Genomic DNA, 27,177 nt, shown 5'->3' with positions numbered 1-27,177 from the left:
CGTAATAACGCCATGATCCTGAGGGACTGGGCTCTGCCCTTGTTGACGATGTCCACCAAGGTCTGGCTATCCGTAACGAACGTCACAGAAGAGTTAGACCAGAGGTGACCCCAGGCCTGAGCAGCCGCCACTATGGGATATAGTTCCAAAAGGGGGGAAGATTTTAGAGCTGCAGAGTCCGAGGCTAATTCTGGCGGCCATCCGGCAGCCAGCCAATGAGATCTGAAGATGGCAGCGAACCCGGAGGAACCGGCGGCGTCTGAGAAAACCATGGGGGAAGAGGAATCCCACTGCGGAACGAACAAGGAAATGCCGTTCCAGTTAGCGAGAAAACTGCTCCACATGTCGAGATCTGCAATGGCCTGGCTGTCCAAATGGACGACAGAATCTTGTTCCGGGGCCGAGGGCAGGAGACATAGCAACCTGGAAAGGAAGGCCCTACCTTGAGGCATGATTCTGGTGGCGAAATTAAGCATCCCCAGCAAGGATTGGAGCTCCGCCCTGGTCAGTGAGTGAGACTGGACTGCCCGGGAGATGGCTGAGCGAATCCTGAGCAACTTCTCGCTGGGGAGGCTAGCTTCCATTCTAACGGTATCAAGAATAATGCCCAGGAAGGTGACTGTAGTGGCCGGACCCTCAGTCTTGGCCGTGGCCACGGGAACCTGGAGTCGGGAAAAAATGTCCAGAAGTGAATGGGGAATGGAAGGGACCTGACTGGGCCTTTCAACGAGGAGAAAATCGTCCAGGTAGTGAACGACCATGGATAAGCCACCGTGATGGTTGAGAATCCAGTGCAAAGCTTTAGCAAGCTGTTCAAAAAGCCAGGGGCTGCTCTTGGAGCCAAAAGTAAGCCGGTTGGCAAAATAAAATTTACCTGCCCACTGGATGCCGTAGTACTTCCAAAGCTGCGGGTGTATTGGAAGCAGCTTAAAGGCATCGGCAATATCTACCTTGGCCAACCAAGCCCCGACACCTGCTTGAAGAATGTACTGGATGGCTTCGTCAACTGAGGAATATTGCATGGAATATTCTTCAGACGGAATGAGTGAATTAAGACTGGGGATGGAGGACATATGAGGCGCGGAGAGATCATAAATTAGACGTTTTTTATTTGAAGATGACTTCGTGACCAGACCGATAGGGTTGATGCGCCACGACCGGAATGGGATCTGAAGGAAAGGACCAATGACGAACCCTTTGTCGACCTCTGCCTGAATGAGAGTGGACACCGCCTCAGGGTCACTGGAGGCGGATAGCAGATTGGGGCCCAACCAGCAGCCCTGAGGGGGCGTGATAATGCCGGTGTGAAACCCGTCTCTGCACCCATCCAATAAGAAGGCGACAAAGGAACGATCAGGGTGGTCCTGCAGGAGTGTAGCCAGTAACTCCAAGTTGAGGTCGGCTAGTCAGGAGTCCCTGGCTGACTTCCTGGGACAGGAGGAACGGGGGTGGGCCCGAAAACAAAGGGAGCAGATGTGTAGTGCCCGGCACGCATTGAAAGCACAGCCCTTAGCATTAAAATTATTGCACACCTGGCTACTGCCAAGGTACACAATGGGCCTACCCAATTTATCTAATGATGAGGAAGACCTGGAGGACCCGGACGGACCTGGAGTGGGCGCTGACTGAGGATCTTGCACCGGATTAGGGCACCATTCCGTGGAATGAAAGATGGACTGGCAGATGGCACACAGGGGAGCCTTCAGACCTGCGAAGTGCCGGCAGAATAATTCCATGTCCAAGTCTGCCCAGTTGGACATGAACTGGAATTGATTCAGGGCTGCGGCGGCTTTGGCAGAAAACGAACGATGATAATCGTAAAATGCCGAGCCGCCGTACTTGTGCCCCAAATCCGCAATCCGGTACAAGTAAGTATCCAATTCCTCCCTACGAGTGGGATGGGCGGAGCATATTACATCCCTGTAGAGACTGAAGGCCAGGACAAACTCGGAAACCGACAGCTTCCTATTTAACCGAGCATCCTTGGCCTTCAAGACCACGGAAACCTCTCCGCAATTAATCACCCGGTTTTCGGAGATATCCTGGGAGGCAATCAAAATGGATGCTAAATTAACGTCCTTGCCTGCCAGGATATCCTTCTTAATATGCTCCGGAACGAAGTGGGAAGGAGCAATTTGGGGGGTGGCAGAAGGCCTACCTGCAACGTCCGGAGGAATGGCAGAAATGACTGCCGAACCTGGAGATTGCGGTGAGGCTGCTGGCCTGGATTCTAAAACCGCGACCCTGTTCTGAATGTCCGTGACTGAGCTAACAAGTCCGGTGATGGATGACTGGATCTGGGCTAGAGCCAGCCGGATGGAGTCGCTGTTGGACTGCTCAGCTGACGGACCCGGAGTGGTCATCAGGAGCCGGAATAATTCGGCCTTGCGGGCCGTCGCGGGATGCCGAATCCCCCTGCGATTGAGTTCGGCGATTAACTTTGGCACGGTCCAACTCCTCAGAGACGTGTTGCTAAGATGCCCCGAGACGGATGATCCTGGCATGGAGAGATTGTCCTCCATATCGGACATGTGAGACATGACGACCTGGGAAAGAAAGGGGACTTATGTCTACCGGAAAACAAAAAAGAAGCACAGACGGAAGCGGTGGTAGCGGCCGAAAGAAGGTGAGAGACTGAATTGTGTGAAAAGTGACCAACGAAAAACCTACCTGACGGGAATGTGAACGGTTTAGAATGCTGATTTCCAAAAACCCCAAACGATTAAGTGGGAACTAACAAAAAGAACGGACTTGAGTATCAAACTGAGAGTTAACCCTACCCCAGTGACCGTCTCTGAGCCGACTTACCTGGAATTGCCTCGAGATCCCTAGATGAAACGAAGGAAAAATAACAACTGCCCAATCTAAAGGAAGGAACAATCGACATAGATGTAAAAACCTAAGAAAATGCAGACGAAAACCTGGGCGAACCAGGAACATTGACAAACTGGGCGATCCAGGAACATTGACAACCTGGGCGATCCAGGAACACTGACAACCTGGGCGATCCAGGAACATTGACAACCTGGGCGATCCAGGAACACTGACAACCTGGGCGATCCAGGAACATTGACAACCTGGGCGATCCAGGAACACTGACAACCTGGGCGATCCAGGAACACTGACAACCTGGGCGATCCAGGAACACTGACAACCTGGGCGATCCAGGAACACTGACAACCTGGGTGATCCAGGAACACTGACAACCTGGGCGATCCAGGAACATAGACAACCTGGGCGATCCAGGAACACTGACAACCTGGGCGATCCAGGAACACTGACAACCTGGGCGATCCAGGAACATAGACAACCTGGGCGATCCAGGAACACTGACAACCTGGGCGATCCAGGAACACTGACAACCTGGGCGATCCAGGAACACTGACAACCTGGGCGATCCAGGAACACTGACAACCTGGGCGATCCAGGAACACTGACAACCTGGGCGATCCAGGAACACTGACAACCTGGGCGATCCAGGAACACTGACAACCTGGGTGATCCAGGAACACTGACAACCTGGGCGATCCAGGAACATTGATAACCTGGGCGATCCAGGAACACTGACAACCTGGGCGATCCAGGAACACTGACAACCTGGGCGATCCAGGAACACTGACAACCTGGGCGATCCAGGAACACTGACAACCTGGGCGATCCAGGAACACTGACAACCTGGGCGATCCAGGAACATTGAAAACCTGGGCGATCCAGGAACATTGAAAATAGGGGTGAACCAGGGACCCTGGAAACGAAAAGACCAGGAGACAGAAGCAGATCGAGACAGACAACAAAACCCGCTGTCACAAAACAGTAAAAGTGAAAACATCCCTTGCACCTGAACCGCAAATTCTGGTATTATGATGCTGCCTTTTTTTTTTTTTTTTTTTTTTTGAACAGCCTAAGTATAGCTGCTCTGAGTTTAAATGGTCACGTGCATTAAGGGCTGGTGCTTTAGCCCGCAGAAACACTGCTGTAGGTGGGGAGCACTAATAAAACTGCGCCCCCCCTGAGACACAGGAATACTGCCTGCATCATAAAACCACAATTGAGAACACCTCCTGTGCTGGAAGCCCTAGGAGCATAACTGGTTTCCAGGTAAGATTCAGGAATCAGTATATGCTGAACGAGCATGTTATACATTCAAAGGAACTCATCCTGAGCCGGCATGTGACCGGCAGATCACTGAAGCTAGGATGCCGCTCCCCCAACCCAGCCGCGCGCACTTCTGTGAGCGGAACAAACTGGGGGAGAGCGGCATCACAACCGCGCACCCCGGGGGCTGGAGACCAGGACGGGCGTGAGGCACAGCTGGAACGGAGCCAGCTGAGCCCCGATTACCTGGCAGGCTGGCGTGTAGCGATGCGGATGTCGGCGGCACGTGATCACAGTATACCGGAAGTAAGGACACTGGTCGGAAGAAGGAGCGCGATACGCTGTGATGCGTGAGACTCGGGCGCCCGGCTGAAACGGAGGGGGGTGACTAAATAGCCAGACGCCCCTCCCACAAATGCAGGCTGGTAACAGCCTTACAATTAGACGAGGCGGACCCAACCAGATGACAAATATCGGGGTCCGCCTGCAAGATACCCCAGAACTGTCCCAGTATCTGCCGCACCTCTTGATGGGCAACATCAAATGTGCCCACAATGCGGATGGTATCTTTGGTCTCAGCCCTAGATCTCGGATGTAAGAGGGATTCCCTGTTACTGCCTGAGGTGTGTTGATAGGCGGATTTGAGTGCCTTTCGCGGATTCCCCCGCCTTTGAAACCTGTTGGTAAGGTCACTGGCCGCTCTTTGAAAATCCGAGATAGTGGAGCAATTACATCGGACCCGTAGGAATTGGCCTTTGAGGATGCCACCACGTTTCAGTGGTTGTGGGTGCCAACTGTCCCACCTTAATAAGTTGTTCGTAGCGGTGGGCTTACGAAATAGATCAGTCACCACACTACCATCTGACTCCTTGATAATTCGTAGATCTAAAAACGTAATTGTGGTCTCATATATCTCTGAGGTAAAAAAAGAGGCCTAAGTTGTTAGCGTTCAAGGCCTCCACAAAACTGGCAAAGTCCTCTCTGGATCCTTTCCAAAAAATACAGTCAGGTCCATAAATATTGGGACATCGACACAATTCTAACATTTTTGGCTCTATACACCACCACAATGGATTTGAAATGAAACAAACAAGATGTGCTTTACCTGCAGACTCTCAGCTTTAATTTGGGTATTTACATCCAAATCAGGTGAACGGTGCAGGAATTACAACAGTTTGCATATGTGCCTCCCACTTGTTAAGGGACCAAAAATAATGGGACAATTGGCTTCTCAGATGTTCCATGGCCAGGTGTGTGTTATTCCCTCATTATCCCAATTACAATGAGCAGATAAAAGGTCCAGAGGTCATTTCACGTCTGCTATTTGCATTTGGAATCTGTTGCTGTCAACTCTTAGGATGAGATCCAAAGAGCTGTCACCATCAGTGAAGCAAGCCATCATTAGGCTGAAAAAAAACACAACAAACCCATCAGAGAGATAGCAAAAACATTAGGCGTGGCCAAAACAACTGTTTGGAACATTCTTAGAAAGAAGGAAAGCACCGGTGAGCTCAGCAACACCAAAAGACCCGGTAGACCACTGAAAACAACTGTTGTGGATGACCAAAGAAATCTTTCCCTGGTGAAGAAAACACCCTTCACAACAGTTGGCCAGATCAAGAACACTCTCCAGGAGGTAGGTGTATGTGTGTCAAAGTCAACAATCAAGAGAAGACTTCACCAGAGTGAATACAGAGGGTTCACCATAAGATGTAAACCATTGGTGAGCCTCAAAAACAGGAAGGCCAGATTAGAGTTTGCCATACAACATCTAAAAAAGCCTTCACAGTTCTGGAACAACATCCTATGGATGAGACCAAGATCAACTTGTACCAGAGTGATGGGAAGAGAAGAGTATGGAGAAGGAAAGGAACTGCTCATGATCCTAAGCATACCACCTCATCAGTGAAGCATGGTGGTGGTAGTGTCATGGCGTGGGCATGTATGGCTGCCAATGGAACGGGTTCTCTTGTTTTTATTGATGATGTGACTGCTGACAAAAGCAGCAGGATGAATTCTGAAGTGTTTCGGGCAATATTATCTGCTCATATTTAGCCAAATGCTTCAGAACTCATTGGACGGCGCTTCACAGTGCAGATGGACAATGACCCAAAGCATACTGCAAAAGCAACCAAAGTTTTTTAAGGGAAAAAAGTGGAATGTTCTGCAATGGCCAAGTCAATCACCTGACCTGAATCCGATTGAGCATGCATTTCACTTGCTGAAGACAAAACTGAAGGGAAATGCCCCAAGAACAAGCAGGAACTGAAGACAGTTGCAGTAGAGGCCTGGCAGAGCATCACCAGGGATGAAACCCAGCGTCTGGTGATGTCTATGCGTTCCAGACTTCAGGCTGTAATTGACTGCAAAGGATTTGCAACCAAGTATTAAAAAGTGAAAGTTTGATTTATGATTATTATTATGTCCCATTACTTTTGGTTCCTTAACAAGTGGGGGGGAACATATGCAAACTGTTGTAATTCCTGCACCGTTCACCTGATTTGGATGTAAATACCCTCAAATTAAAGCTGACAGTCTGCAGGTAAAGCACATCTCGTTCGATTCATTTCAAATCCATTGTGGTGGTGTATAGAGCCAAAAATTTTACAATTGGGTCGATGTCCCAATATTTATGGACCTGACTGTAATTATATCATCGATATACCTGGCCCATAAATCAATTAGGGCCGACCACTTTCCCATACCTTCGCCAGATACAATCTCTCTCTCCCACCAGCCCAGATATAAGTTGGTATAAGTAGGGGCACAAGGGCTACCCATGGCCACGCCCCTGAGCTGACTAAGCTCTCAAAAGATAATGAGATAACTCTGTTCAATCTGTCCACTAATGATAATGAGATGAACCTTGTCATTTGATAGCAATGCTGACACCTCATTTGATAATGAGCTGCCCTGTAACAATAATTTGATAACTCCGTTAACCTCCATGCATTATTATTAATAATAATAATAATAATAATAATAATAATAATAATGTAATGACTGCTAACCCTGCAGTGATGAGATAACAATGATGAGATAACTGCTGACCCAGTCCTTTAATGATAGTAAGATGACTCTGCTGATCATTTCCCAGTCTAAACAGTAAAGCTGAAAAGTAAGCTGCAGGAGACAGGAGATGTCATAAAAATGGCAAGCATGGAAAAATTTAATGTTTGTAATAAAAGTTTGATGGACAAAAGAAGATTTACACCAATTGTGATGAATCCCTTTAAGAAACTTTAAAGGTGCCCATACACTAAAGGACAAAGTAGGCCGAACCCGTCAGTTATCTCAGCACCAGCTATTATGTGTAGTTGTGGAAAGTGAATGGCTAATTTAAGATTTTACACTGTCCGGTAGGAATCGCTCCACTATAAAGTCATTCAAAGGAGATTGGTTTTAGTAACACTCTAATTACCTTGTAATCATTTGCTCTCATTTGGCCTCAAATCACCGGCTGATCTGTATCTGTGGTGTTTGATTAATGATGATGGAACGTTACATAAGGAAGTGAACGAAGAACTAATTTACTAAAAAGGAAAAATCTAATAGTTACAACAATAGACACGTCTGCATGTAAATTGCTGGGCAGGTGGGAATGACAGGACATTACTGACACTCTCCACCTCTCCTGAGATACACTGTATCTATTACCATCCTGCATTGTTAATACATACTGTAGCTCCAAATCCTATGCGTAGACATAAAAATAAATGGTGAAATTCTACTTTCTGCCGCCACCACTAGGGAGAGCTTAGGTGCTTACTGCATACTGTTTATGCATGGAACTAAGTAATAACATAAAATGCAGTAAGCTGAGCTCCCCCTAGTGGTGACTGCAGACAGAAAGAATTTTATCATTTTACTCTATCTATGTAAGAGATTCAGTGCTCTGTATCAGAAACACTATAATGATACATTATTATTATTATATACATGAGATATATATATATATATATATATATATATACACTCACCTAAAGAATTATTAGGAACACCTGTTCTATTTCTCATTAATGCAATTATCTAGTCAACCAATCACATGGCAGTTGCTTCAATGCATTTAGGGTTGTGGTCCTGGTCAAGACAATCTCCTGAACTCAAAACTGAATGTCAGAATGGGAAAGAAAGGTGATTTAAGCAATTTTGAGCGTGGCATGGTTGTTGGTGCCAGACGGGCCGGTCTGAGTATTTCACAATCTGCTCAGTTACTGGGATTTTCACGCACAACCATTTCTAGGGTTTACAAAGAATGGTGTGAAAAGGGAAAAACATGCGGCAGTCCTGTGGGTGAAAATGCCTTGTGGATGCTAGAGGTCATAGGAGAATGGGCCGACTGATTCAAGCTGATAGAAGAGCAATGTTGACTGAAATAACCACTGGTTACAACCGAGGTATGCAGCAAAGCATTTGTGAAGCCACAACACGCACAACCTTGAGGCGGATGGGCTACAACAGCAGAAGACCCCACCGGGTACCACTCATCTCCACTACAAATAGGAAAAAGAGGCTACAATTTGCATGAGCTCACCAAAATTGGACTGTTGAAGACTGCAAAAATGTTGCCTGGTCTGATGAGTCTCCATTTCTGTTGAGACATTCAAATGGTAGAGTCTGAATTTGGCGTAAACAGAATGAGAACATGTATCCATCCTCTGATGGCTACTTCCAGCAGGATAATGCACCATGTCACAAAGCTCCAATCATTTCAAATTGGTTTCTTAAACATGACAATGAGTTCCCTGTACTAAAATGGCCCCCACAGTCACCAGATCTCAACCCAATAGAGCATCTTTGGGATGTGGTGGAACGGGAGCTTCGTGCCCTGGATGTGCATCCCTCAAATCTCCACCAACTGCAAGATGCTATCCTATCAATATGGGCCAACATTTCTAAAGAATGCTATCAGCACCTTGTTGCATCAATGCCACGTAGAATTAAGGCAGCTCTGAAGGCAAAAGGGGTCCAACATCGTATTAGTATGGGGGCACTAATAATTCTTTAGGTGAGTGTATATACACAGTATTATTCTCAAGGGTAAATAAGTGGCGCTGGAAACATCTGGCATCTGATTACAACTGTTCTCATTGACATTTAAAGAGATTGTCCAGTTTTGACCACAGTGTCAGCTTTGATTTCTATGGAGGGAGTACTAAGGGACAAATAGAAATGGTGTATGCAAGGGGCTAAAACACATGTCCCCATAATTAGCTCCCCATGCCAATATAGAGGTTATTATAAGTGGACCGCACCTTCACCATACTGTATGTCCATGAGCAGCTGGAGCTGGTACACAGAAGCAAGGGTCCTGGTTGTCAAATTAATTGTGAGCTTATGCGGCAAGAGATCAAGAAAAAAAAAAAATAAAAGCAGCTGAACTTTAGAACCTGTGTGTGTGCAGAGTATTAGCTATACATAGCTCATTGTGAGGGCAGTATAATAGTACAGTACTATGATAACCACATAGATCATGTTACAGGACTCCGGACTGCAGAGAAACACCTGCAGGAAAAGAAATCTGAATAACCCACGGCTCCTCTCTCCACCCATCGAAACTGTTTACTCATTTGTACAATCCCTTAGTCAGAAAGGTCCCATAATGATAAGCTACTGACGGCCAGGACCCCCTGTGATGGTGAATTTCCAGCCGTGAACACAATTTTCTTCTATTGTAATCTTAATAGGCTAAACATTCTGCAGTAATTCATTTCTTAATATCTCTTTATAGTGATCGGAGCTCCAAATCTCTACAGTGGCAAGATAATATTCTAACTACCAGAAGCCACCACCAGAGGGAGCTCAGGAGTTTACTGCATACTGGTTATGCATAGAACGCAATAATAACGCATTAAGCTCCTGAGCTCCCTCTATTGGTGGCTGTAGTTTGAATATTTTTGTTTAAATCTATGTCCATTATGGAAGTGCTCATTAGTACCGGAGGACCGGGAAGCGGTGAAGGCTCTGTACTTCCTGGTCCTCTGCTGTCAGCTGTGCTGTGGCTGTGCACAGCGTGAGGGCGCTCTGTGACCTCATGCTGTGCGCGCTGGTTCACAGCACAGCCGACAGCAGGAGGAAGAAGATCGCGCTGGCGGTGAGTACAGGTGGCGTCCGGAGCAGGAGAGGTAATTGTTTTTTATTTTATCAAGCATGTGGCATGGGGGTTGATCTGAGGCAATGGGGGCTGATGAGAGGCAACGGAGGCTGATTAGAGGCAACGGAGGCTGATTAGAGGCATATGGGGGCTGATGAGAGGATATGGGGGCTGATGAAAGGCTGCTGGGGGCTTATGAGAGGCATGGGGACTGATTAGAGGCATATGGGGGCGGATGAGAGGCATATGGGGGCGGATGAGACTGAGAGGCATATGGGGCGGATGAGAGGCATGGGTCTCTTAACTGAGGTCTGATTGGGGGTCATTCACATTGGGGTCTTAGCTCAGGTCTGTTTGGGGGTCTGATCTGAGGTCTTATTGAAGTCTGATTAACTTTGGGGGTCTGATTGCTTATCTGATCTTATTGTCCTCCTCTAAAAATCTAGGTGCGTCTTATGGCCCGGTGCGTCTTATAGGGCAAAAAATATGATATATTAAGACATGAATTAGCACAGAATTTTGGACTTCAAAACAACATGATGATACAAGATCAACATTTACTTTAAGAAAATGAATAACATATTTCCATCATTAGGTGACTATGCATATATGAGCAATGCTCTGTGGTGCAAAGACCTGTGTTATCTGCTTAAACGGGTTGTCCAAGATTAGAAAAACATACGGCACACAACCTGTGGATAGTGGTGGCTCTGTTCTTGAAAAGAAAGCAGCCATGTTTTTTCTAATAGTGGACAATCTCTTTAACATGTGATAAAACTAAGTGATTGGCATAATAATTTTAGCAAAAAAATCCCACCTGGAAAAGATACAGGATTAGTAGATGACTAGTCCTACGGGTTACAGTATTTTTTGCAAAAGAGAGAGCTGTTACCCTAGTAATGTAAATGGACATCATGGAGAGTGGCTCCCCACCTAGGACCCCCTGTACGAGCAGGAGTGGAAACTTGAAAGAAACGGCATGTAATACCTCATCCCCCCTCTAGTGGCCGCAGTTGGCAGCATACTGTACATTCATTGAGCTATACATAATGTATACATTTGTTGCACTATAGATTTCATGGGAATATTCGCTCTCTCCCCTGGGGCACACCCAGAATTTACATATTGGTTTTAGTGGTGGATTAGTGTTGGTGTGTAATCCTAGCCTCCTCATTGTACAACTCTTGATAAGCCATACATCAGATCCCAGAACAAGCCTTTTGTCAACATGGAGCAGATTAGTCCAAATAAAGAACTTCGGTCTCATCAATTTTTTTTATGCCAACAGGTTAATTCCGCATTTGAAAAGACCTGATTCTATAGAAGGTGATATTTTTGGGTCACTTGGTTACATGGTATACAGTAGAAAGCCTTTCGGTAATATGTTGGTCATCTAGGACCCTTATCTATCAGCCAGAGCAGATACAAAGAGCTTATCGCTCTCTGGATGACCCAGCTGGTCCAGGAACTAAATGAACAGCCGCTTGATATCTAAGAGTATTGTGCAACACAGCTTTTCTCCTGTGGGGGGGCTGCAGGGAAATTAAATACTTGCTGCCAACTTCCCTCACAGATCACAGGTGATCAATGGGAGTTCCAACAGCGCTATACTGTCCAGGACCCTGACTATCTTCTACAATTTTCTATTATATATTTCCTGTATCAACTGGCCACGGGATGAGGATCCTGAACAGTACAACTTAAAATTCCCTGATGGGGTGTATGAAATTGTATAAACTAAACAACCCACTTTAAGACATTGCATACTACTACCTATTCAGGTAACTAAATACCAAAAATGTACTGTCTCATAGAGAATGTGTTGCTAGAAAATTACATATTATTTAGATTCTGTTTTAAGAATTTTTGTAGATTTTTTTAAAATATTAATATGGTTACATACCGTACATTAAATAAAATCCAGAAATTTTGCAGTTTTCACTCTAAGCCTTGTGATAATCTGACACTTCCAATTCTGTAGAGATCACTTATCAATAGTCAGCCCATTATCATCCCGAGCACGATTTCAATAACAGGTAAGACCTACATACAGATGACACAGGGTCACCCTTCAGTATAGCCGACGTGACCGTTTATCTTCCATCCCTTCCTGTACAGTGACCTCTACTCAGGTCATACAGCGTGGTCACCACACTGTCCCAAAAAAGTCAATAGGTGCTCAAGTTTTTGGCTAGCTTTGCCTGGTCGGTTAGGGTAGAGTTGCTGATTGCTGAGCCTTTATATATCCAGGCCTTACTTCATTCTGGTTGTCTGGTATTTGCTAGTTGCACTTCTTTCCAGACATTCAGCATTTTGATCTGTGTTCGGTAAGTTGTCTTTACACAATTGTTTCCTGTTCTAGTCTAGTGTGTTTTCTTTGTATTCTGGGATCTGCAGACCTCTGGACTTACATACTGTGTTTGGGATTTGTTTATTGCTGCTTTGTTGTATAGTCCAGGCTCTTGACTTGGATTCTTGAGGATTGAGCCTCAGCCTTCGGTTCTGCCATTATTGATACGTGCAATGTGCAATTCCTACCATAAGTCCTGAGGGTATCTAAGTACTGAGGCACTGTAAGGACGACTGCTATAGGTGAAGTCCACTTCTGCGGTATTGTGCACAATCAGAGTTGTCGGCGTCGGACTGGCCTACCAGAGAATCCTCTGGTAGGCCCAGGCACTCATACCATATAGTAGAACCAAAAGGTCTGGTAAAGGAAAACATTTGGAGCTGCCTTTGGAGCCAGTCACTTCCCACCAGGGTCTACTTCTTTGAATCCCAATCTATTAGATTTTTTGATGATATGGGGCTGGGCCCTGAGAATCATTTCCTCTGGTGGGCCCAAGGAACCCCTAGTCTGACACTCTCTTTATGATAGGTATGCTTGTTTAGTTTAATAGGGGTCATTTACATAGAATCTGGTGTTGCTGGAATTTATAACTGGTAGTACTGGACTAGGTCATAAATGTATAACTGGTGTTACTGGTCAGGATCATCTTTATTACAGGGCAGTGAGCTGGTTTTTCATAGAACAACTACTGATTTATGTTTGCTATGATTTGCAGTAAATGACACCAAAGATATTCCCTTCAAGTCCTGATTTAGGTGGCACGGTGTCTCTCAGTGGTCGGAACCTCTGCCTTGCATCGTTAGAATCATGGGGTCGACTCTGTCCAAGTGCAACCTCTGCAAGGTGCAATCTCTGCAAGGAGTTTGTATATCCTATCTATGTGGGTTTCCTCTCAATACTCCAGCTTTTTCTCATATTCCAAAAATACTGATAGTTTTACTATCAACATAAGGTCCTCTAGAGAAACAGCAGGTTTTTTAAATTCTTTTTTTCCTTTAGGTATTAGAATAATGAAATGAAAGTTACGTTTTAACATAAGGGTCAGAAACAGGGTTTTGTTTAGCCTCTTGGCTATTAGTTTTTCTATGTAAGTACCCTGGACCACTGAAGGGTCTATTTTCCTGTATGGTTTATGTATGGAGTGCACTGCCCAGAGATCACAGGGAGGACTATAGGGTACACTATACTGTGCAACAGTCCAATATATCGTGTATAAGACTGTCCTATAACTGCCTCCTGTGCCAGACCCCACCCAGTGCCACTATGCCACCCACTGCTCCCTGCCACAACGACCAGACGTCCCTGTTCAATTCTTATTGTATTAGGTTTTGCACAATCTACCGCTCGATCCCTACGTGACAGATTTGGTGCTTCAAGAAAGGTAGGGATTCGGTCTTCTGAGAGATAAATTTAAAATGGTCAAAATTTGCTATTTCTGCACAGAAGACATTCTAGAGAAGACTAGTAATGGTTTCCCTGCCTAAATGGCAACCCCTTAATGTTATGTAGGCCTACGTATTATATATTGAACAAAAGTTTAAGAACACTTGAAGAATGGCAAAAAAATCATATTTTACATTGTTGGATCTTAAAGAAGGTTCCAAGTAGAGCTTCAACATGCAACAAGAAGAAATGGGAGGGAGACAAAACATTTTTTGAGTATTCAATTAATTGAACATAACGATTAAACTGGAACAGGCTGTTTTTCAGCTGATCAAAAGTTTAGGAACACATGCCTTTAAAAGGCCAAATCTGTGCAAAGATGTGGATTCATTGTCATTTTCTGTCAGGTAGACACACGTTGTGATGGCAAAGGCAAAAAAACTCTCCCTTTTTGAACGTGGTCGGGTTGTTGAACTGCATAAGCAGGGTCTCTCACAGCGCGCCATCACTGGTGAGGTGGAACGCAGTAAGACAGTCATTTGGAATTTCTTAAATGATCCTGAGGGTTATGGAACAAAAAAGTCAAGTGGAAGACCCCAAAAAATGTAATCAGCACTGAGCCGGAGGATCCAATTGGCTGTCTGTCAAGACACTGGACGATCCTCGACCCAAATTAAGGCCCTTACTGGTGCTGACTGCAGCCCCATAACCATCAGACGGCATCTGAGACTGAAGGGCTTCAAAAACAAAAAACGTCTTCAAAGACCTCGTCTCCTTGAACGTCACAGAACTGCTCGTTTGGACTTTGCAAGAGATCACCAAACATGGGACATTCAAAAGTGGAAGAAAGTTTTATTCTCTGATGAGAAAAAAATTTAACCTTGATGGTCCTGATGGTTTCCAACTTTACTGGCATGACAAGCAGATCCCACCTGAGATGTTTTCTACGCGCCACAGTGGTGGGGGCGCCATAATGGTCTGGGGGGCTTTTTCCTTCAGTGGAACAATGGAGCTTCAGGAAGTGCAGGGGAGTCAAACGGCCGCTGGCTATGTCCAGATGTTGCAGAGAGCATTCCTCATGACTGAGGGCCCTCGTCTGTGTGGTAACGTAATGATGAGCAAAAGGGTAACCATCCACTACAGCTCCAAATGTGAGACTACCATTATTTTATAGACAATCATCTTGGCTATCTCATACATAAATTGGACTTGCAACTACTTAGCATATGATTAGTTATGCAGATTCTCGTCATGTAACTGCATTGTTACTGTTTTGCTCCTGGTGGTGGAACAATCTTTTTCTTCTTGTAGACTACAAATTACCACCTGTTCTCACATTCCCTAATAGCTCAGTGTGTTATTTGGTTGATTGCCAACTGAAAGGTCACTGGTTGGAATCCAGGAGCAGCCATGAAGAAGATTTCCCAATAAAAGAGAAATAGCATCATCCAGCTCATCCATAGCGGTATCTCTGCCAAGAAAATCGCCAAAGTACATCATGTGAGCGCCATGACAGTTGGAAGAATACAAAATAAAGTCTGTCCATCTATTTCAAAGCCAAGAGGTGGACATCCAGGCAAAATATCGGAGTCAACAAGTTGGCCCATCACAAGGTACATCAGTTTTGGCGCCACAAACATGGCATTGGAGGCGGCTCGTATGCTTCGTAATCGTGAAATCACAGACGTCAATGCAAGCACCGTGCAACGCGCATTACACAAGTCTGGAATGGTGGCCCGAAAAAAGGTGAAGAAGCCTCCCCTTCAATATCGTCATAAGAAGCATCGTCTCGAGTTTGCAAAAAAGTACGAACAGTGGACAGTAGGAGATTGGAAACGGGTGATTTGGGGGCATGAGACGAAAGTCAATAGACTGGGCTCTGATGGGTGCAAATGGGTCTAGAAGAAACAAGGGAAAAATGGGCTAACGAATCAAGAAACTGAAGGAACTGTCAAGTTCAGTGGAGGAAGCCTGATGATATGGGGTTGTTTCACAGGCAATCGGATGGTGGTCTCAATGCTGAACTCTATGTGAGTATCCTACAAGACGAGTTACTTCGTACACTCGAGGACGACATAGTTTTCCAGCAGGACAACCCAAAGCGTACATCAAGATTGGCGAAGAAATGGTTCAATGACAATGGAGTAGAGGTGCTGGATTGGCCCCCACAGTCCCCAGACCTCCGCCCAATTAAACACAGAGTTGAAGAAAAAGCTGTATTTGTACCCAAGTGAGTCGACCAGTATGCACCAACATTGGGAATGTTTAGAAGAGACTGGGAACAGATTTCAGTCGAGATATGCTTAAATCTGATCGAGAGCATGCCCAGGAGGATTCAGGCAGTGATGAAAGCCAAAGGTGGATTTACAAAATACTAACAAAATAATAAAAATCTAAATTTAGAATTTTAGAAGCAAAACAGTAACACTCCAGTTACATGACAAGAATCTGCATAACTAATCATATGCTAAATAGTTGCAAGTCCAATTCATGTATGAGATAGCCAAGATGATTGTCTATAAAATGATAGTAGTGTCACGTTTATAGCTGTAGTGGATGGTGAGTTATGGAGCCGGAAAGTCAAAAGTTCCAAACATTGTTACCCTTTTGCTCGTTAGTGTACATCCAGATAGATGCCCATGACATGCATTTTCATTATGGGTTGTTAAATGGGCTTTCCAATATTTTGATATTTATGGCCTATCCTTAGCATAGGACATCAATATCAGATTGGTGGTAGTCCGACACCCTGCATGCTCACTAATCAGCTGTTCAGGAGTAACTGTGCTACTAGCAGTGCACAGCTCCTTCCATTTTGTGGTGGATGGAGCCAGTTACTGCAGCACCGCTCCCGTTCAATTGAGTGGTAACCACCTCCACCCACTACACAATGGACAGGGCTGTGTAGCTCTGGAGCCTGCTTCTGGTACTGGACCTACTCCTGAACAGCTGATCGGCAGGGTTATGGCGTGTATGACCCCTACTGATATGATATTTGTTTCTGCAGTGGGTGTAGAACCATTGTGCCAACAAACGTATTTGACTTTGGGCTAAACCTAAGGGCGTTATCCTGGCAGTTCTGTTTTTTACTCTTTCAACGCCTATACAGGGATCTGGACTTCACTGCAGGGAAAGCACCAGGCCACTAACTCTTGAAGTAGTTTTCATCTGATTGGCTGTTGACTCATGGGGGTCAAGACACTCTTGTGCATAGCACCAAAGGGACAGGCTTGTTGTCAGTAGCAAGCCAATGTTAGGGAAGGCAGGGTACGTGTGAATCCATTAAACAGTCCGATTTCAGGAAAGGCAGCGAAGGGTCAATATGGTAATCAGGCATGAGTCAGATCAGGCAGCAGGGAGTCAAAATCCAGGAAACGGGCAGTTTACTACATAGACAGACAGAGAACTTCACAGAAGCTAGCAAGCTAGTAAACTTATTGCTCAGGCAACCTCTCCTGGGAGTAGGTGCCTTAAGTACCCAGAAATAGCCTGCCATATGGTGGGGAAAATTAGGGTGCACGCATGCTGGCCGTTTAAAAGCCGGAGAGAAGACGTGGCTGCGAAAGCACAGGCCGCAGGCTGCAGTAGAAGACTGCACATAGGATTCCAGAGAGCCCCTGGGGGCCGGATTAGCAACAGTGACTGCAGCAGGGTAACAGAAAGCGAGACAGCAGCGGGCATGAGCCGCCGACATAACAATATTGATGGCTTATCCTGCATATAGACCATCAATATTATAATCCTGGACAAGCCCTTTACGTAATTAAAGGAATACTAAAGACACAAAAGTTCCTAGTCCTTAGTAGAATATTTGCAAATTGGCTTTCGAAACCAGACAAGAGCTTCAGGGAGCAAACATGACACAAATATCTTTTCATTATTCACTTCTGCAAATGTTGACTCCCATTAATCCTTCGTTGCACAAATAAGTAGTTTTGGAGCCATCTGAGAACCACTTGATATCCATTTTTTCATATTTACAGAACAATAATATAATAAACATATTTAGTATTTTCAAAGATTTTAACTTACTGTTGGCCTCTTCCATTTGATGCTCAGCAGTTTGTCCTGAGATAGTAAACGCTCTCCGATGGAATAGAGGTTGGCCGGGAACATTTCATCCTCAAACAGCTGCTTTCTGCTGATGCACAGGTCCCGTATGCTGTTAAAGTCTTGTCCTTTGAACTTTTTGGGGTTCTCTACGGTCCCAGTTTTTCTCTGGGACTGCTGCCCCTCTGCCACTTTTTGATATACCCCGGGGATTGGCATTATGGCTTAAGGCTATCAAAGGAAACAGAAGAGTTACACAATATGATATTAGTAGCTATAAAAAAAACGTCATCTATGTAACTGACCATTAGATTTCACTACTTAGGCAGACATTCGGTTTGCAAACCCGTCAGTGTACCTTCAAAGTATCAACATCCCAACTGTAATTTACGTTGTTTATTTACAAATTAATTTGCTTCTAATTTGAATAAAGGGGAAAATATCCAGTACCTAAATTAGGAGATAAGAGCTGCTTCCAAGTGATCTCTACGGTGCAGTTATTTTCCAAACCTGCAAGTGGGGAACCTTTTAAAGGGGTTCTATGAACTTTTTAATTTTTTTAAGGAAATTCGTCCTTTCTTCTATCCTGTGGAAGAAAGAAAGCTTAGTGAGTACTTACCCCTCCGTCCTGCCACCAATGCTAGGATCTCCGCTGCTCTCATGCAGGCTGCAGGCTCTTCCACTTGGGTCCTGACTGGTTGTGTGCCCTAATAGTAAATTCAGCTGAGACATTATACCTCTGCACGTTCATCCCTAGTGTGGAAGGTATTATTGTAATTTTTGTAAATGCAGCTGAACCAGAAGAGTAGGACGCACATCCAGTCAGGACCCGGGTGGAAGAGCCAGCAGTCTGTGTGAGTGCAGCGGAAATTATGGCATTGGCGGCACAACTAAATGGTAAGTACCCACTACATTGTCTTTTTTTCTACAGGACAGAAGACATCTATCTTGGACTTATTTCTTTATCTTAGGGTGGTTGGTCTGGTAGAGATCATCAGTGCAGCGTATTTATAACTTCGTTGTCTCTATAGGTCCTGATGAACCCAACAGGAAGAAACGCATTGGGTCAGTGTAGGGTGTGTTAGGGTAATCCAGGGGTAGGTTCCGCTACAGGGTGATTCCCTGTGGTCAGGGGTAGCTAGAGAGAGTATCCCCTCCCTGCTGTACCTCAGCTATAGCTTCCAGCCTCTAAATAGCCTTTGGTTTCCTTTCCTTCTTTTTTCCTATTTTTGAACCATATTAGTGTCTTTTTAATTATATATAATAAAAGCTATGTTTTTTAAATCCATGCCTTCCATAAACACAGGACAGAAGAAAAGGACTGATTTCCTAAAAAGCTCAGAGAACCCCTTTAAAATGTTTCCAACCTGCAGGCTTGGAGAATGACTGCACCATAGAGATCACCTGGAAGGAGCTCATATCTCCTCATTTAAGTACTGGATATTTTTTCACTGCCTTGTTCATTCCTGTAAGCAGTCAAATCATTTTATTCAAATTAGAAGCAAATTGACGTTCTAATGTCCATGGCCAGCTCAAGTGTCATAGAAACGCCAACACACGAGCCGTCTCTGTACTTCTAATACACTGATGGGAAGGCGATGCAATTACCCAGAGAATTCTATATTTCATCCAGTAGTAGTAAAAGCAAACAAAAAATAGTTTCAAAAGTTAGCAAAACTATAACAAATTTAAGACACTTTTAACAACATCTTCTATGTTATAATGAATAATCAGAAGATCTGATGAGGGTTATTATCAGACGCGCCGTTATATGTCGCTCGGTGCATACAAACAACTTGATTTCCTGTACAAACAGCGGGAGCCAAGTACACCGACTGTTCCGCTGTTTCCGACCTTCAATTTACTCGCTTTTATCTCTTCTCCTGCTTTTCATGTTCTGACTTGGCTTTTCTTCATACAAGTGTTATAATTAAAGCAAATAAAGATAATTGGCCCATGAAAATCACAAGCGAGGTCACGCAGGGCCTTTCCAAGCGAAGACGTAATACCTCTGCATTTCATGTTATGTAATATATCGTCTGTTCTGTACTCATCTCACCCGGAAATAAATAAACTTTTTCCGTTATAGAAGATACTTTCAGTAGTTCAGTAGTAGGGTGCAGATATTGGAGATGCATCCGGGGTCTGGAACCTGAGGGTCCCAATAGGTTCCTCCTCCTATTCCATAACTTCAAATTATGGATGTGGCCATGGCTATAAACAGGGATGTAACTATAAGGGATGCAGAGGTAGCAATCTCACCCAAGTCCTGGTGCCTTAGGGGGTTCAAAGGCACTTATGATACATACGAAGACACCAGGTTCTCATTCTCATATAGAAGGGTCTCATCTTCTGTCTGCCACTTACAATGCTGTTCTAACACCTCTCCTGAGGTAGGTAAATCACACCTAATAGCTTCAAGAATGAAAAATTGCATCCAAAACCTTACCTCTATGAGGTCCTTGACCTTGTGTTTATTATGACAAACAGATTATACTGACTGAAGCATGAGGCATCCGTATTTAATGCAGGATGTTTCTTGTACAAGTCATTGTAATTAAGAAGGCCAGTCAGATGGCTAACAAAATGCCTAGAGAAATGGCACGTGGTAGGTTAAGGGCACCTGCAATGGCTACAGTTGAGGTTCTGGCTTGGTTATAATCCTATCTTATGTTACAAGGCCTGTTTAACTGGTCTAACATTCACTTACAGGATCTATAGCTTACCTCTAATGGCACATAGGAGTGTGCAAAGGCCCTGGAGCCTTAACAACAGTTAAAAAAAATAGAGTAAAAGATTGAGGCATCTGAATAATTGCATCCAAAAAAAGTGCCAGTCATATATGCAAAAAATGTGAACCGCCTTCCTGACTCCTTATATAAAATTACAAAAACATGGCTGCCTTCTTGCAGAACCAGCACCACTTGTGACCATAGGCTGTATCTATCATTGCAGCTCATCCAATCGTCACCTCATACACCCCCATGAGCAAAAGTGGTTCAGTTTATCAATGCGGACAGCCAAGTCATTCAAGTGCCAAAAACCCCTTTAAGAAACAGGACTCCTCGTCTTTCTTCGGGATCTATGTAATGTGACCCATCTCAAATTTGCAGAATGTTCGAGAGGGGTGACAGTAGTGGGGGGCATAACTGGCAAGCTATATTCCAGCCTATAGTCACACTGGTAAAGTGGATGCAATTGTGCCCCCTAGAGGAGGAAATGTAGTATTACAAGCCGGTGATTCAAATTAAAGGGAACATCCATGTGACACATGGACAAGGAGAAAATATTGTTCACAAGGCAATGTCATGTGACCTTGCAAAAATTGCTCTATGGTTAAAGGGGTATTCCCATCTGGGGTATTCATGGTATATTGTTACGATAGGTGCGGGTCCCACCTCTAGAACCAGTTCCTATGTCCAGGAAGGGACCCATGAAGTGAACAAAGGGCAACTGCGCATGAGCGGCCACCCTCCGTTCACTGCTATGGGAGTTCTAAAACTAGCACCGGCTCAGCTATTTACGGCAGAGGTGGCACGCGCTTGGGCAGAGTGCAGTCCATGGGACTTCAGGACTTCCATGGTTGCTTGGCTATTTTCAGAACTCCCATAACAATGAATGGCGTGCATGCGCAGTGTGCTCTCCTTCACTTTGGTGGACCCATTCCCTAGATAGCAGTGGGTCCTACCTCTGGGACCTGCTCCTATCTGATGGCATATCCTAGCAATATGCTATCAATGTTCCTGATGGGCCAACCCCTTTAAGTTGATCAGAAGCCCTGAATTTTCTAATATCTTAGTAAAACATTTCCCTGTGACTGTTAGCGGCCATGTAGTAATATTTCACCACCTCTGCAGTCTGTCACCTCTGGTAGATCCGCACTCTACGTAAATGACCCTTTGGATCTATGTCCCAATGTAATTTACAGCTCTGCACGAATGTTTACCCAGAGGTTTATTGCCTTGTCAATGACTTGTTCCGAGCACATCATTCCTAGAAAATGACAGACCAGTGATACTGATACTACAAGAAGGGGGTACTGCCATATACAGCCTTTATGGCATATATCCAGGGCTTTTCTACGTCTTATTGGGATTGAAGGATCTTCTGCCCACCCTTCCAACAGAAACAGTGTCGAAAAGCTGCAGCAGACTGGATGGAAAGGTGGTTGCACTTCCTCAGCTTCCATGTTTCTTATAGAGGGAGAACTGCACCTTTAAAGGAACCTTTTAATTAGACAAAGGGGTTTTCCAGGTGTTTAATATTGATGACCTATCCTCAGATTTGTGGGGGTCTGACGCCGGGCAATCCCGACGATCAGCTGTTTGTAGGGACTGAGGCTCTTTGGGAAGATCTGTCGCCTCCTTGCAGCTCACCAAGAACAGCGCCATCCATCGTATAGTGGCTGTGCTTGGTATTGCAGCCCAGGCTCATTAACTTGAAGGGGGGCTGAGCTGCGCCTAGGTCATGTGACTGATGAACGTGACGTCACTGACAAAGGAAGAGGCGGCAGCGCTCACCAGAGCAGAGGAGTCAGACCCCAACCAATCACCTTTTCTGAGGATAGGCCAGCAATATCAAAATCTCGGACAACCCCTTTTATTTCCATGGGTTGGCATTACACCCCTTTATACTGTATCCTCCATCAAACTGAAAGAAGTCACATATCTCTCCCTGTGACCAGAGGATGTGACTAAAGTGATATAGTACAAGTTATTCTGCCGACATAAAACAATCTTTCCTGTAGCAGCAACTGACACTATAGGACTTGTTAGGGATCGCCTCTTATTCGGGGGTCATTCTCACAATGATCTTCATCGACCACAGGGTTAGGGGCCAAACATTGCTTTTATTTGGCACCTCAGCAAAACCAAAACAAACAATACAAATAAAAAACCTGCCCGACTGGGCTCTAACTAAACATGAGGACTCCCTACCTCACTGAAAGCCCCGTTCACACACGGGAAGAACATGCGGCTTTTCCCAGCCTAACAATCCAGCACTTCCAGGCTGTAACAAAGTCCAGTACCTTTTGGGGGATTGTGGCCCAGAAGTCCTCCTGACTCCGGCCTAGCGACCGTCGATTCCAAGACCTCGCGGAGTCCCCCAAAGTTCAGGCTAACACCTAGCCCCGTGGCCCCTCAGCCAGCTCGGCTGAGCCCACTTGTACAGAGCCTTCCCAGGCCTCTGCTGCACACAGACTCTTCCTCCTCCTAACAGTCTGGACTGGGCTCTTATCCCAGACTGATTGTTCCACCTGGTGGGGCCTCTGACCTGCTGATTGACAGCAAAGAAATGGAAACTCCTGCCATATCTCTCCCCTAGCAGCCGTGAGGCCTGTCACTGCCTCTCATATCCCCCCCCCCCTTTGTTCAAGCCCGTAGGGGTGAACACTAGCACCAAACCCAGATGCTTGTGAGAGGGCATCTACCTGGCCTACAGTCTTCCCTTTATTCTGCCAGACCCAGGACAACAGCGCTTGGTTTGTCACGAACACGAGTTTATCATGGAGTAGATCATATCTATGGGACTTTCTTCCCCATCTCATGAGCAGGTACTCTCTTTCACGAGCGAGGATGTTACGCCTTCGCACCCGTGGCCTCTCTCTTTTCTTTCTTTTTCTCTCCACATTTGGCCTTCGGCCTCTGGAACTTCTCTCAGAAGATGTTTTTATATGATCGGCAAGCTCTCTTTTTTCATTCTCGGGCTTCTGTACATGCTCCTCATGTCCTTTCTTGGACTGCTACAACTGTTGACTGAACGGTTCCAGTTCATGGTTGTGTCTCAACCCTTTCTCCTTCAGCAGAGCAGGCTTATCCCCGCATGCTTTTTTAAAGTGCCTCCGGTGCACATCTTCCATCTTCCCAGCTGTGGTTTCCCCTACTTTGGCAGCAGTTTCAGAGACCTCTGCTTCTTTAGTGGCTTTTTCCACACCAGTAGCCACTCCTTCGGTCTCTGCAGCACCTGAGGACTTCACGTCCCCCAACACCTCGGCGTTAACTTCTTCAGCTTTTGTTTCTTTGGACCCGGCATCATATACTTGGCCTTTTAAGTCCTTCTTTTTCTCCAGAGGCTCACCCAGGACACTGTTCTCCTTTTGGGAGGAATTCAGGAGAGCAAGCCCACAATAGTAGACAGGATCTGCATACTGGTCGTCCATCTCCTCATATTTCTTCCCCAGCAGGCTGCTGGCTACTTGGAAGGCCTTGTAGGCGGAGGGGACGTCTTTTGCGACCTGGTCCTGGTTACACACTGCCATGAGACTCTTGGCCTCTGCATTCACATCAGCCCCATCAACGGGTTCAGCAGAAAGACCTTCCATCTTCTCTGCCTCGGGCAGTACTACAGCGCCACCATCTCCAGACCGCCTCCTAACAGGGTCTGGTTTAGACCTCTTGACATCCTTCAGAGGACTCTCCTCTTGAGGTTTCTCATTTTCCACCTGCTGCTCGAGAACACGCTTAGACTTCTCCAACTCATAGACGTTCTTCCCGACGTCATCTTTTGAGCTCATGAGATCTTCTATCTCTGCTCTGGTCGCCTTCTCTCGATCATCAGTCTCCGCTTGGTCACGTTCTTCGGCATATCTGGCCGAGTTGGTTTTCTCTTCAGCCAGGAGCTTGTCCAACATCTTCTGTTTCTTCTACAATTTAGACACAATTTGTTTCTGATGGTCCAGGTCTACCATCCGATCACGCAACTCTTAATCAAGTTAAGCCATCCTGGCTTCCAAATGTCTTTTCTCCTCCAAGAGAGCAGATTTTTCTGAGGCGCTGTTTAGAACCTCATCAGCCAGCACATCTCTTTCCTGCTCTGCATGAAGTCTGGATCGCTCAGAAGCTGCAAGTTCCTCTTGAAGTTGGAGAATTTCCGCTTCTATTAGTGACTCTAGTTCCTTCAGTTCATTCATCTCTTTCTGTGACTCCTCTGGAGATTCCTGCAGTTGCCCTGCGAGAACCGCTAGCCCCATCTCTAGTGTGACTAGGGACTGTGCAGAGCGAGCGAAAACATCTTCAAGTTTGTAGCTGTACTGTCCTGTCAGGTCATCTACAACTGACTGGATATGAGCTTCAGACACTAGGCTGTCACCCGACTGAACTCTCGTCTCGTCAGATATAACTGTCATCTGGTCTCTACTAGTAACCACTTTAGTTTTGCTGGGTCTTGACATGGTAGCCTCACTCTCGGAGTTGCTAACTGTCACAGCACATACGCCACTTATACTGCTCGTGTCATTATTAAGCCTGACCTCTAGGGGCACCCACGAGTCAATCCCCACCTGGGACATTTTATTAATCATAGAAACCTGTGGAGACTGCACATCCACCTCTGGTACGTGTGGTACACCCCTCAGCATTGCCACAGTTTCCTGCACATTCACTACAGTGGGTTTACTCAGCTGTGAGCTTTCAACATCAATCAGCATTTTTATAACGCATACATTTTTACCAAGAGGGGGAGCTCCTTCCCCAATCACAGCCTGCAAAGGAAAAGGATCATCATCATCATCATGATATTTTTCACTAGTATCCACATTGCCATTATGCCTATCTCCAAACTTGGCACCATTGTTTTCAATGGTCATATCACTTAAACCATTGTGCAGCTTCCTGGCATAGTCCCCAGCTACCAAGCTGGCATGTACCAGGCTCATCTGGCTTTCGGTGTCCACCAACACTTGGACTGGACTGCACTTTACCATAATGTCACACATTTGTTTAGCAGTCTCTATTCCCGGTGTCTCAACACCTCCCGACCGGCTCACACCCCAGTTCACGGCTTCTGAGGTACCAGGGCACGGGTCATTAACATGCCCACCCTCCAGAGCTGAGCTCACTCTCACTTTGTCAGCTATACAAGTAATTGCTGGAACGATCTTACCCCTTGTTGTAATCAACCATTCCGGTAAAGCAGTGACAGTCTCTCCCGCGGACTCATCAAGGTTGTGGTTGCTCCTAGCAACAGCTTTCCTGCACCTCCGCACTTCCTCTCTAGGACTCCGGACACAGTCGCAGGGAGGATATGCACTCCTGAGAACCGCACCGCTCTCCACCTCTTTGTCTTCCCGACGGTTGCCCGCGGCAACGGCACATATCTGCTGTTCATCGGATTCTCCAGGTACACAATTTGTAGCATTTTCTCCGCTCCACAGCGGCCAAAATAACGGGAAGTCTTTGCCAAGCACAAACTCCACTTCCAGGGTCTCACATTTTAAGAGCTCCCATTGCACAGAGCCATAGTCTGTTATAAAGGTAAGTGACACCTTAGTGGTTGTCTCTGGCCCTCTTGTCACAAAGTCCAGAATTTCGGGCAGTACCTGAGACACTTGTTGGCGGGAGTCTAGTATAACCCCCAGCGGGATCCCCCCGATCACCATCTCACAGGACTTTTCCCATGTGCTCCACCATTTGGCAGCCATTTTGACAGGTCAGTTTCTTTTACTGTGCCCTTTAAATCCCTGCACAGCTTGCACCTCAGAAAAAAAAGTCCAGATTAACCAGCAGTTTTCCAGCAGCTCCAGCGAACAAGCAGGCTTCCGGCCCTTTAAATCACTGCACAGCAACACAGCAATTCCTTGGCAACATTCAGCAGCACCTGCTCTTTTCAGTCAGGTCGTTGCCCCTAGCAACCTGCTGTTGTTATTGCCCGCATCCTCCACCATATGTAAGGGATCGCTTCTTATTCGGGGGTCATTCTCACAATGATCTTCATCGACCACAGGGTTAGGGGCCAAACATTGCTTTTATTTGGCACCTCAGCAAAACCAAAACAAACAATTCAAATAAAACACCTGCCCGGCTGGGCTCTAACTAAACATGAGGACTACCTACCTCACTGAAAGCCCCGTTCACACACGGGAAGAACATGCGGCTTTTCCCAGCCTAACAATCCAGCACTTCCAGGCTGATGGAGACCCGATCATTATTATTTCCAGTTATAACATGGTTATAAGGGAAAATAATAGCATTCTGAATACAGAATGCATAGTACAATAGCGCTGGAGGGGTTAAAAAAAATATATAATAATTAAACTCACCTTAATCCACTTGATCGCGCAGCTCGGCATCTCTTCTGTCTTCATCTTTGCTGTGTGCAGGAAAAGGACCTGTGGTGACGTCACTCCGGTCAACACATGGTCCGTCACATGATCTTTTACCATGGTGATGGATCATGTGATGACCGGAGTGACGTCACCACAGGTCCT

General features: G+C 45.7%; 1 protein-coding gene across 1 annotated transcript in view; it reads right to left on the bottom strand.

Moving 5' to 3' along the window:
* LOC120997544 (calpain-13-like) overlaps nucleotides 1-27,177 on the bottom strand; it is a 162,696-nt gene that overhangs the window by 120,752 nt on the left and 14,767 nt on the right. Inside the window, exon 2 of the mRNA XM_040427635.1 lies at nucleotides 17,955-18,203. Within this exon, the coding sequence (XP_040283569.1) occupies nucleotides 17,955-18,191 (237 nt within the window). The 5' untranslated portion in view covers nucleotides 18,192-18,203. The remainder of the gene's footprint in view (nucleotides 1-17,954; nucleotides 18,204-27,177) is intronic.

Source organism: Bufo bufo, chromosome 4 (genome assembly GCF_905171765.1).
Source record: "Bufo bufo chromosome 4, aBufBuf1.1, whole genome shotgun sequence".
In the NCBI taxonomy this organism is placed as follows: Eukaryota; Metazoa; Chordata; class Amphibia; order Anura; family Bufonidae; genus Bufo; species Bufo bufo.
The sequence above is the reverse complement of the archived record's forward strand: the minus strand, read 5'-3'. Positions and strand labels throughout refer to the sequence as shown.